This window comes from Rhinoderma darwinii, chromosome 13 (assembly GCF_050947455.1).
Source record: "Rhinoderma darwinii isolate aRhiDar2 chromosome 13, aRhiDar2.hap1, whole genome shotgun sequence".
NCBI classification, from domain to species: domain Eukaryota; kingdom Metazoa; phylum Chordata; class Amphibia; order Anura; family Rhinodermatidae; genus Rhinoderma; species Rhinoderma darwinii.
In genome coordinates this window covers 46,390,001-46,402,368 of record NC_134699.1, presented here as the reverse complement: position 1 = coordinate 46,402,368, position 12,368 = coordinate 46,390,001, and the positions used below count along the sequence as shown (strand labels likewise).

Sequence of the window (12,368 nt, the reverse complement as noted above, 5' to 3'; positions counted from 1 at the left end):
CACTCGGCTGGAATTTACCATCAAAATTCTGGCACTCCATTACTCAGAGGTCATGAATGGCTTAATTTGTTTGTAATAGGCATATATGTATATTTATTTCCTTTGCTGGTTAATTTTTTGAGTGGAAATTCTTTTGCAAAATTACTGGTGCAAATTCTATACAGGCACTATTCCATGAAACTATTGCTCAACTAACGATTACTTAGAGGTCATAAAATGGCCCAGCCTGGCTGTAGAAAGCATATAGGTCATCTTGACTGGTTTAATATCAGAGCCGCAGTAATTTATATAATTTGATAATATATTACTATTAGTACCAATTACACACTGGCACTATTTATTTTAACCTAAATAGCTATTACTGGAAGGCCATGAATGACTCAGGTTGTCCGCTAAAAGCAGATCTTTCTCTGCTGGCTTAAAAGTGGCTTTCCCATGAGAGACATTTATGTCAGATAGATGCGGGTCCCACCTCTGGGGCCCCCTAAACTCCGTTCTAACTTTGTCTGATCTCGCTGCCTCCCGGCCACTTCCTGGTTATATGGTCGCGAGTTACGAAAACAACATAGCTCACTGAGCTACACGGTTTCCGTAACTCCCATAGTAGTGAATGGCAGTTACGGAAGCAGCGTAGCATGTGAGCAACGCGGTATCCGTAACTACCATTCAGTTCTATGGGACTTACGGAAACTCACGACCATTTTTTGTAACTCACGACCATATAACCTTTTTCATAGTCGGAATTCACCTCATTCAGCCGCAACACAGAGCGGCGGAACGGGGTTTAGGGGGCCCCGTTGTGGAGATAGGTGTGTCTCCCAGAGGTGGGACCCGCATCTATCTGACATTTATGACACATCCTGTGGATATGTCACAAACGTCTCTCATGGGAAAACCCCTTTAACACTGGAGCCGTAGTGATCTATATGGTATACCATCACCTGCACAGGCACTACCTTCTGACATTGTTGCTTGAATAGTCATGTCTGGGAAGTCTTATATGGCCTAAGCTTATTTGTAAGAATTTCTATATACTCCATCTACTGAGTTTAGGTGCTATTTATGTCCTCTATGCTCTTAGCGTCTAGTGAAGTACCTGTTGGTTTCATAAATGGCGAAACGCGTCGAGACGCCAATGCACCTGGATGGGTGTATAATTCTTAATAGAAAAACAGTGGTGCCAGCTGACTGTACTTCTGATACTGTTGGTATTCAAGAGGAAAAGATCAGCACTCCTTGTGGAATTTGGAGAATAAATCTTCTTTAGTTATTTAGATAGCCAGCGGAAGGCTGAACAGCTTAAAGTGGACACTATACATAAGACGTCCGTCCTCTCTGACGCGTTTCTAGCTCACAAGAGCCATTATTCATAGATACTATCTATGAGTAATGGCTCTTGTGAGCTAGAAACGCGTCAGAGAGGATGGACGTCTTATGTATTGTGTCCACTTTAAGCAGTTCAGCCTTCCGCTGGCTATATAAATAAATAAAGAAGATTTATTCTCTAAATTCCACAAGGAGTGCTGATCTTTTCCTCTTGAATGCTGTTCCTATAGCGTGGAGATCGCCGTCTTCTTCGTGCACCTGGGAGGGTGAGGTGACATTACTATTCATTTGATACTGCTGGTAGCCCAAATATACAGCCTTGTTGTTCTCGATTAGGGTTATTACAGATTATAGAATCACTGGTCTCACATACAAACTGTTCTAGGTGGCATTTCTTAGTAGAAGCGAAAGTTTGTAATGTATATCGAATAAAAGTGAAGTATTAGAATTATAATTCACTAGTGAGCTAGTGATTTTTTTTGTGCATATATGTAGCCTTTAAAAAATTCACATAGCCTTTAAGGATAGGTGGGCAAGCGTGTATAGCAATTCCAGTGATTTTTCTTTTCTACCCAATACCACTGTACATCAAATCAAAATCAGTTCCATATATATATGAATGGGGATATTTCTGCAGTAGGTGTATGCTATTCTGCAAGTTTCATTCAGATGAATGTCCCACAGAAATTTCTGCAACGCATCTGCTGTGTGTGAATATACCCTTCCTGAAATGTCTGGCTACACCAGGAAAATAATGCAAATCGTCTTACAAAGAGATGAATAGGACCAATGTCTTATTATGTAACATGGGATTCAGGTCGGTGAGAGATGTAGTAAATACTGACAGTAATCAGTAAGAATTTCATAATGATGTGTAGATTATATATTTTCAAACAAACAGGAACGGTTCGGACAAGTGCTCTCAATGATCACAGGTTGCAACAAAAAAAATATGGACTTAGTCTTACTGGGTTTGCCGGGACTAGGGTCAAGAGGTGAAGAAGAGTTTGTCAGGCTGTCCATAGAGTTGGGGTGAGTCCATTGAGGCAGACGAGACTGAGACTGGGATGTATCCTTCACTGACAGACCACTAGTCATGTCCATACTGCTTACATTCATGGTGGGATTTAATCCAGGAACTTCACGGGAAAAACACATTTGTTTATTAGGCAGAAAACTTTGACAACGAATCTCCGACTTATTTTATCAAGTATATGGAGTATATTATCTTCATGTTTTTAGGTACAATACCTTTATAGCTGTATAAGCTCATTTTTTTTGATAAAGAGTTCTCAATCTTCTGCATAGACATTGATTTAAAGAGGCTCTGTCACCAGATTATCAAATCCCTATTGAATGTGATCGGCGCTGCAATGTAGATAACAGTAACGTGTTTTGTTTTTTTTTAAAACAATCATTTTTGGCCAAGTTATGAGCTATTTTATATTTATGCAAATGAGCTTTTCTAATGGACAACGGGGCGTGTTTTCTCTTATTTCCATCTGGTCGTGTATTGTGTTTGTAACATCTGGGCGTGTTTACTGGTTTTACTAGTTGGGCGTTGTGAATATAAGTGTTTGATGCTGACAAACACATGGAGGCACATGGAGGTTAAATTCATCACACCTCGTGCCCCACAATAAGTGAAAGAAAGACGTTTTTATTTTATTTTTTACAGCGTACACATCATAAATTATGATAAAAATTGCTGTGCAGGTTATTACGGCCGCACCAATACCCAATATGTGTATATTTTATGAATTGAGACTTATTTTAATGTTTATTGTAAAAAACGTGTATGTGTATTTTTTAATTTTTATTTAATATTACTTTGTTTTTACTTTATTTTTAAACTTTAATGTACTGGCATATATCTATATTACAGTACATTAGCCTGTGTACTGACAGTACACAGGCAGTTTTTAGGACATACCCAACTATGCCCTAACAGGAAATATGGTAAGACAGCCCTGGGGTCCTTCAACGGACCCTGGGCTGTCTGCCCATATATGGTATGGCCCTCAATCGCGTCACAGGGATTCCTGTGATGCGATCCAAGGGGCACCCCCCCTTTCACTTACCTCTGAATGCTGCAGTCAGCTTTGATCGCAGCGTTCAGGGGAATAACGGCGGAGACGAGAGGTTTCTCTCATCTCTGCCGTTATAGAACGGGGCTCCGGCTGTGTAATATATCAAATGCGTGCGCGGTCAGCCTGAGGTGATGCGGCCGGCGCTGCACTAATGAGCGGCGGTGCAGGCACTGAAGTCAGAACATGGGGGTGTTTTGTAGTGCGCCCGCCATGTTCGGTCTTCATTGCCGCCGCTCATTAGTGCAGCGCTGGCCGCATCGCATCATCCTGACAGCGCGCACTTGTCAGGACTCCGGAGCGGGGCAATGACTATTACACAGCCGCTGCCCCGCTCTCATATATTCATGTGCTACTATACTTAGCTGTGCGGCCACACAGCTAAGTATAAAAATATATGAAATAACGGTATTGAACCGTTTGGAGGGTGCATAGTATCGAAACAGTAGCGAAGTTTCGATGCATCGTGCATCCCTACCGTATGTTCTAGATATTCTATATGAAACTCCAATATAAAATCAAGAAACTCACCAGCAGTGTGCCCCCTTTGCATCATAGGAGTGCCCCTCAAAATTACACTGGCCTGACAATGCCATCAGGTGGCTGAAAGAATGCCCCTCCCCCAATAAATCGGACATTCAGAAGCAGAGAGGAATGACATGACACACTATAGACTATGGCAATAGGGAAGATCCAACACGCAGCTGATCTGCACATGTTCCTACCATCTCTTCATGCTCTATTATACGGTCTCTTCACTCACTATATATAGTCATATTGCCTGTTGCTATATTCCATTATGCCATTGTTTTTTAGACTGAAGTACGCAACCTTGATTACGTTCCATACGTTTCCATTTCCTTATACACTGTATTAGATATACTGGAGGTTCAGGTGGACACTTGAACCAGCTTTTCTCCCCTCCCTTTTTTGTACCATATACGTTTTCTTTTTCGGTTTTATCAATTATTTTTTACTGGTTCAAACGGTATCTGCATCTTCAGGAAGCAGATACAGTTGAATTCAATGGTAGAGCAATGGTGGAGGACAGTTATGGTGGGCATTATACTGTGTGGAGGGCAGTTATAGGGGCATTATACTGTGTGGAGGGCAGTTATAGGGGCATTATACTGTGTGGAGGGCAGTTATAGCGGCATTATACTGTGTGGAGAGCAGTTATAGGGGCATTATACTATGTGGGGGCAATATACTGTGTGGAGGGCAGTTATAGCAGCATTATACTGTGTGGAGGGCAGTTATAGGGGCATTATACTATGTGGGGGCAGTTATAGGGGCATTATACTATGTGGGGGCAGCTATGGGGGCAATATACTGTGTGGGAGCAGTATCAGCGGGTATATTATACACAGTAGTATACAGCAGGCTTGGAATAAATATTTATTCAATGGAAGAACATGCAAATAAGGGGTGTAGCACGCAAAAGGGGTGTGGCCTAAATATTGGTTCATTATGTCCGTTTGACATATAGATTCTACTCTGTTTTGCCACCTTTATACTTATGTATAGACTTGCAAATGGATCTGTTCTGTTCAGTTTGTTATTGTAATTTTTACCATATTTTCCTGCATGTTGTCGCAGTGTTTGATAAAGGCCAACTAAAGGCTGAAACATTACACAATACCTTTTTGCCCTACTCTGAATAAAAGAATACTGCAATTCATAACTACGGCGTGCTTTAGTTTATCCTTTTATGATCTACAGAGTGGGAACCCTACCAAGAGCACCCAATCATCTACGCGGAGTGCCACAGTTAGTATCACATGACACACGAATATATAACGCAAACTAGTTTGAAAGTCCAATATAATTATATCAGTACATACCATTTGGGTATGGAGAGAAGGAATTAGAAGAAGGCTGCTGTTCTTTGGTGTGCAGGTCAGACAGGCATGAGCCAGATGGGTGGGGGGAGAAGTTGTCCAGTGCCGACTTGCCTGCAGGCGGATGTAATGGTGGATGAGGATGGGGAGGCTGCTGTTTCATAAGCAGGGCCTGGGCTAGCTGGCGCTGATGTTGCTGTATCTGTTGCTGCATGTTATTGATTGTACGTGCAACCTGCAACAAAGAAAGTTACACATCTACTCAAATACGGAAACGGGTCCAAGTGTATACAAATATTCCTGAGATAACCTTTTGCATTAAGCTAAGATTCTGATGGTTTGTCTGTGCTAAGCAAAGCTGAAAGTGCATGTTAGTAAACGGGAAAGTTCGGATGTGATGAATGGCCAGGGTTGGTGGTAAATAATTTAAAATTGCGGCCAGGATCGGATGTCTATGTAGGAGGGAGTCCGACTGTTCTATGGTGTCTGCTGTTAAAAACAAGGATCAGTAATGTTGAATTTTAGCGTTGTTCCCCCACCCCCAGGAGATAAAAAGGAGCCAGGGGTATCTGGTAGCCTCTCCCTATAACAATAAATCTGAAACCGTCAGTTCTGAGCACACATTTATATAGAGTAGGTTAGGGCAGATAGCAGTCAGCAACGTGCGCAGACAGAAATGTGCACAGCCAGCTAGAAACAAAATAAAAGGAAACCAATTCCATAGTGAAGCAGCTTCATTTATTTCGCATTCTTAACAAGTGTGTTTTCCACTTAGCAAGTGCATGAAACGGAGGTCGCAAGAACATTTTAGTGCAAATAAGAAATTGGTACCCAAGGCAATGAACGGGCCAAGCAAGACATTTGTAGCTATAGGAAGTCAAAACCAACACTTTAAAAGGAAGGTGTCGCAAATTATTTTTTTTTAATATAAATTTGCTTTTAGTGTGTTATTAAAATACATTTTATTTATTTGTGTTTTTGTGTTGTACTTTTTTCTCACTTTTACTTCACTATGGGGGCTGCCATTTTTTCTTCATCTCTGCATGTGTCGATTAACGACACATACAGAGATGGAATACGGCACATACAGCCCCATAGTGAATGCGAACGGGAACCGTTCCATTCACTATAGCGTACGCCGTCTGTGTGGGAACGGTGCATGCGCCGCTCCCACACAGTCCAAATGGAAGGTCTTCGGCCGAGTGACATCAGGCGCCATTTTCATGTGGACCGGAAGCCGCGGCTGGACAGTAAGATTACTACTTCCAGTCACGGCTTCCGGACATATGTTCCAGGCAGCGAAGAGTAGCAGCAGCAGCGGCGGCAGGAGCAGGTAAGTGAGGTTTGTGTATGTGATGTGTGTATTATGTTCGTGTTATATTGTCTGATTACCACTGTATCTAATCCTCCTACACTGTGTGCCGCCATTTTCTGAGCGAACGCACAGTGTAGGAGGATTAGAAAATTCAACCCCCTCTGTCTCCTGACACTAGCCAGAATAAGGGAGGGGGGATTGTGTGATGACTCTAGAGAGAGTGTGTCTACCTCAAATTTGCAGTATAAAGCAATGAGGTTGCTTTACCACATTGCAAAGCTGCAATTTTGGGAATTGTTCCCTCTAGTGACCAGCACAGGGAAATGTTATAAATTAGAATCTAATTTATAATATTTCCTGACTTGTGAAAAAATGAAAACATTGTGTAATCATGTATATACTAACTGTTTAACTGAAAAAAAAATATATAATATATAAATTTCTAGCGACACATTCCCTTTAAGTTTACAGGCAGAGCTGGACAGAGATAAGCAGGTTTGACCTACTTGCTGCTCCTGTTGTCTCATGGGTCCGGAAACATTACGCTGAGCCTGTAACATCTGCTGCTGGAGTTGTAAACGCTGATACGCCTGCAGGTGCATGAGAAATGGGTCAGAGAGGAGAAAACACAGAAAGCTCTGGAGTTATAAATGGCAAATCATTCAAAAACTAAATTTAAAAATAATAATAATATAACAACATGAACCAATATTTTGGCGCCCTACTCTACTACACATCTTCCGTTATTTCTGTTGGAATTAACCCCATAACACATCAGAGAGCAGAACGCAAAATAACTAGTGCAGACGCAAAGGGGGAATCTATTAAGCAATCGACAATCTAGAAAAGTCGCAATTTGCGTAAAATAGAAGTCTTAGCGCAAAACTGACTTTTTTTCTGCCGCCTCCAACACTTTTTAAAAAAAGTAAGTGGGGCAACCCACGGCCCAACACATTTACACAAGAAACTAGCGGAAATCTACGCTACATTATCGTAGAATTCTGTTTCTGGCACACGAACAGCCGAAGATGCAACAAATTCATCAAGAGGCGTTCACATCTTAATATATTTATCGCATCTTAGGCCTCATTCACACGACAGGGTCCGAGTGTCGGCCGGGAAAATCGTCAGTTTTTGTCCGATTTTCCCGGCCGGTTTGCATCCGTTCCGATTCCGTTCCGGGCCGAGTTGCCGTTTTTACCGGCCGATTTGGACCCGATTTGCAGCCGTTTTTTCCCCTGTCCGTTTTAAAATCGGATGAATTTCATTTAAATTTGTTGCCACACACAGCCCTTTGTAGATAAAGCCACAGCCCCCCTGGTAGGTAATGCCACCCAGCCCCCTGGTAGGTAATGCCACCCAGCCCCCTGTAGGTGATGCCACCCAGCCCCGTCGGCGATGCCACCCAGCCCCCTGTCGGCGATGCCACCCAGCCCCCTGTCGGCGATGCCACCCTGCCCCCTGTCGGCGATGCCACCCTGCCCCCTGTCGGCGATGCCACCCTGCCCCCTGTAGGCGATGCCACCGTGCCCCCTGTAGGCGATGCCACGCAGCCCCCCTGTAGGCGATGCCACACAGCCCCCCTGTAGGCGATGCCACACAGCCCCCCTGTAGGCGATGCCACACAGCCCCCCTGTAGGTGATGCCACACAGCCCCCCTGTAGGTGATGCCACACAGCCCCCCTGTAGGTGATGCCACACAGCCCCCCTGTAGGTGATGCCACACAGCCCCCCTGTAGGTGATGCCACACAGCCCCCCTGTAGGTGATGCCACACAGCCCCCTGTAGGTGATGCCACACAGCCCCCTGTAGGTTGCACCCACCCCCCCCCTTCCAGGCCGGGGATTGGGGATTCCGACTCCTACAGGGAGCAAAAAAAGACCATCCTCCTCCTCCTCACATGCACTCTGCACTGTGAGGAGGAGAGAGAGTGCGCGAGCGACGGTAGACCCGGCCATCACTCGGGACACATTCCGGTGATGGCCGTGTATTACCCGGCCCCATAGACTTCTATGGGAGCCGGGTGCACGGCCAAAAATAGGGCATGTCCCATTTTTTGACGGCCGGTTTTCCCGGCCGTCAAAAAATTGGTCGTGTGAATAGCCCCATTAGGGGTCTATTATTCCTAATGCAGCCGGGTGCCGGCCGATTTATGAACGGCCGGCACCCGGCCGGGAAACCCTGTCGTGTGAATCCCGCCTTACTCCAGAGGCGTTCATTCTCAGACAGGCGTATACAACTTGTTCTTTGCATGCATATGAGGGCCTTGTATATTACATGAACTTTCATTTACCTGAGTGCAAATGGGAATACTGATAAAAAAACAGGCTAAATGCACTCACCAGCTGCAGCTGGTAGAGCTGGTTCAACATGGTCATATGCTGAGGATTAATTGGCGAGGTTAATAGTGCAGGGTTGAGACCAATGTTTTTTGCTGCAAACTGCAATAGCTGTGCTTGAACCTGCCGTAAAAGAAAAGAAATGGGAACAAAAATGTTATTTACTCGTACTATATTAGTGTAAATGACTGCCACATGTTACTTACAGATGCTCATAGGGATTTAAATCCACAATAACAACTGATAAGGAGAATAAGTAAGAAATATCCATGTCAACTTCCAGTAATATCTACAGGTAATGAGTGTAACTATACATAGTCAGTAAAGCATTACCATAAAAATAACACGTTTTAGCACTTGATTAAAGAGTGTATTATAGGAAAAGATTATTCTGAACACCCCTTCCACTCTCCTGGTGCCTCTTGAGAGTCTGTCCTCGAAATGCTGCAAGGCTGAATGCAAACATGTGGTAAATGAACATTAGCTGGGATCCATTTTTTTTTTTAGAAAGATAGATAACCATCAGAAGTTCACAAGGTCATTGACTACTATGGTCAGCAACTGTGTGCCTCCCATAATGACATCCCATCAACCTAGGAGAGATCTTAGATGCTCCGTTTAGAAATTGAGAGAGAAATACTTTAAAAAAGCGGATGTTATTGGAAATAAGAGAAAGAGGGTTACGTATTAACATGTTAGGGGCTGTTCACATCTGCGTTGGAGGCTCCGTTAGGGGCCTTAGTCGCAGACCCGGCAGGGATTATCGGAAACAATAGCGCGGCATGTTGCGCTGATTTTTACAGTAAAATCACAGACACCCCAATGGAACCCATTGCAGTCAATGGGCCAGTTCGGTCGCCGGAAGTATTAGTTGTGCAACAGAACCGTTTCTTCCGGTATTCCCTTGTTCTGCTTTTCTGACGCAGCAGAACAACGGAATATACCAACGCAAATGTGAACAGCACCTTACTGTTTACTTACAAAGAGAGCCCATAAAATGTTTTATCTTACAGTGTGTTGTACCTTAGATATCAAGACACTTGCGTTACCTTCTGAATATTGAAGAGGTATAACAGAGGAGTATTGCCGTCTTAGACATTCATGACATATCCACAGGTTTTGCCATAAATGTTGTGGGTACCACCCCTTGGGACTCACCGATCGGGCAAAAGTGAGTGCAGCGAACACAGTTTCCAGACACACATCAACTACTTTCCCAATTGTAGTCAATGGAGAATAGACCACGGTTGCTGCAGAGGTGAGAGCCACACCTTTAAAGCGTAGCTAAACTTTCGCAAAAAAATAAATATTTAAACTGCTATTATGTCCCTCTATGTGACTTCATTACTCCTAGCAATTTATTTCACTTCAAAGTACCTTTTTTGCAGCTTTTTTTCTTGTGAAACTGTCCACATCTATTTTCTCACACTTCCGGATTCTGGCCAGTTGCTAGGGGCGTGTCTTACTGTGTGTGATGTCACGATTTGTCTGTATCTTTCATGGGCAGTGAACTCTGAGGTGATCACTACAATACTGTGAGCGAGCACGGAGCTAATACTGTGAGAGAGCACTGAGCTATGCACAGCACAACACATTATATACAGAGATGTGAATATCTCTGCACACTCAAGAAGAAAGCAATCAGAGTTTTTCTTTTCACTTTCCCTGGCAAGTGCAGGGAAGATAAGACAGGACGGCAGGGTGATTGGGGGGACGGACGGACGGACGGACGGACGGAGCAGTCCTAGTCTTATCTGATGCGAATTAGCAGCTCAGATTAGTGTCCTGACAGTCTTTGCTGGAGAGAGGTGGGAAGAATCATGCAGGCACAGAGACCAGTGCACACAGTCTCTTCCATGCGCTCTGCTGCTACCGAACTGTGTAGTGTATAGAGGCAGTGAGACCTTCCTGACGTCACGATGGGGGCCGTGCACATCTGACGTCAGGATGGGGCCACCACCCACCTGTACACACAGGCAGCAGAATCCGTACACCGATACATGCAAACGGTGTATGGATTTCTGCTAGAAACAGGAGAAATACAAGAACTAAAATGTGGTAGAAAAGTGTCAGAGTGGCCATTTAAAACACATATAACACAAAAAGGAGGCCAAATTCATTAATAAAGTATATTACAAAACATTTATATTACACATGCTGCTAGAAAAGAAAAAGTTGATCGAACGTTTAGTTACGCTTTAAATCTGTAACATGGGAATACTCCTCTAATAAGACCCCTTGTCTGCCCTCCTCCACTGATAAAATTAAAAAATACTGATAAATAACTAATTATGAAGCAATAAACGGCATAAACTGACCTGAGGGGATAAAAACTGAGGCACTTGAGCACGAAGACTAGGCTGGGATGAGTTGAGAGGTTGCACTGGTGGCTGCTGTGGCTGTTGCATGGACCTGGCTTGTGCTGCACCGCTATTGCCAAACATGCCAAGATTGCCACTCTGTATCTATATTGAATTTAAGACATTTGTTAGGTGCCAACATTTTATCTACACAACTATTTCAATGAAGGTTATGTTTACATCTGTGCTAAGAATTCAGTTTTTCTGTTCCGTCATGGGAGCAGAAAAACAGAATTCAATGCTGACTCGAATCGGTCAAAACGGACCCCATCGACTTTATTGGGGTTTCCGTCATCATATTTATCATTTTAAATCTAACTGATCCTCCAATGCAGATATGAATAGAGCCTAAATTGTACAACTTGGGCTTTGTTCACATCTGTCGGGAGTCCGTTCATGGGCTCCGTCGAACCTTTCCCGTCAGGGGAACCCATGAACGGAATCCAAACTGAAACCATAGGTTTCCGTTTGCATTACCATTGATTTTAATGGTGACGAATCCGATGCAAATGATTTTCATTTGTCCCCATTGAGTAAGGGTTCCATCGTTTTGACTGAATGAATACCGCATGAACGGAGACCCGACGCAGATGTGAACGAAGCCTTGATCCCCAGCCTCAGGGCCCATTCAGCTCGGTTATCTTTTGCAAAGTGGTTAACAAAACAGTGTAAAATAGTTAATGTTACCTGTCTTGAGGAATTCAAGTTCTGCATGTTCATGCCTGGAGTCATGCCACCAATGGCCTGGTTAGGGAGTGCACTATTTGGATGGGGGAGCTTCAGGCTTGGTGAAGGCAAAAATGGTGAATTAGTGGGCTCTTCCATTAGGCCACCATCCTGATTGGAGAGAGAGATGGTGAGCTGGAGTTGGTCCATCAGCACCAGAGAGAGGAGGCAAAATTTAATTAGTTGAATAAGTAGCAAGACTTAGAGACATTGACACAGACAAAGAAGGGAAAAAACGCTATAAGATGAAGCTTTACAACACTTATTAAAAGTGACATTGTATTGCACTTCTAACTCGGGAAAAAAATTTATATGTGGAAACAATATTTGGAAAAACAGCATATTCAAAATAAAAAGTCTATCTTTTAAAGAGA

At 43.5% G+C, this 12,368-nt stretch overlaps 1 protein-coding gene across 9 annotated transcripts in view; it reads right to left on the bottom strand.

Moving 5' to 3' along the window:
- The window catches only part of TNRC6C (trinucleotide repeat containing adaptor 6C), a 189,240-nt gene that overhangs the window by 10,907 nt on the left and 165,965 nt on the right, over window positions 1-12,368 (bottom strand). For 7 of the 9 annotated variants that reach the window (XM_075845650.1, XM_075845657.1, XM_075845649.1 and 4 more), the window contains 6 exons: window positions 11,956-12,129; window positions 11,227-11,373; window positions 8,912-9,031; window positions 7,076-7,159; window positions 5,258-5,489; window positions 2,295-2,465 (listed from right to left, as the gene is read on the bottom strand). In XM_075845650.1, the coding sequence (XP_075701765.1) occupies window positions 2,295-2,465; window positions 5,258-5,489; window positions 7,076-7,159; window positions 8,912-9,031; window positions 11,227-11,373; window positions 11,956-12,129 (928 nt within the window). The remainder of the gene's footprint in view (window positions 1-2,294; window positions 2,466-5,257; window positions 5,490-7,075; window positions 7,160-8,911; window positions 9,032-11,226; window positions 11,374-11,955; window positions 12,130-12,368) is intronic. The other 2 variants (XM_075845651.1, XM_075845654.1) reach the window with 1 other exon arrangement.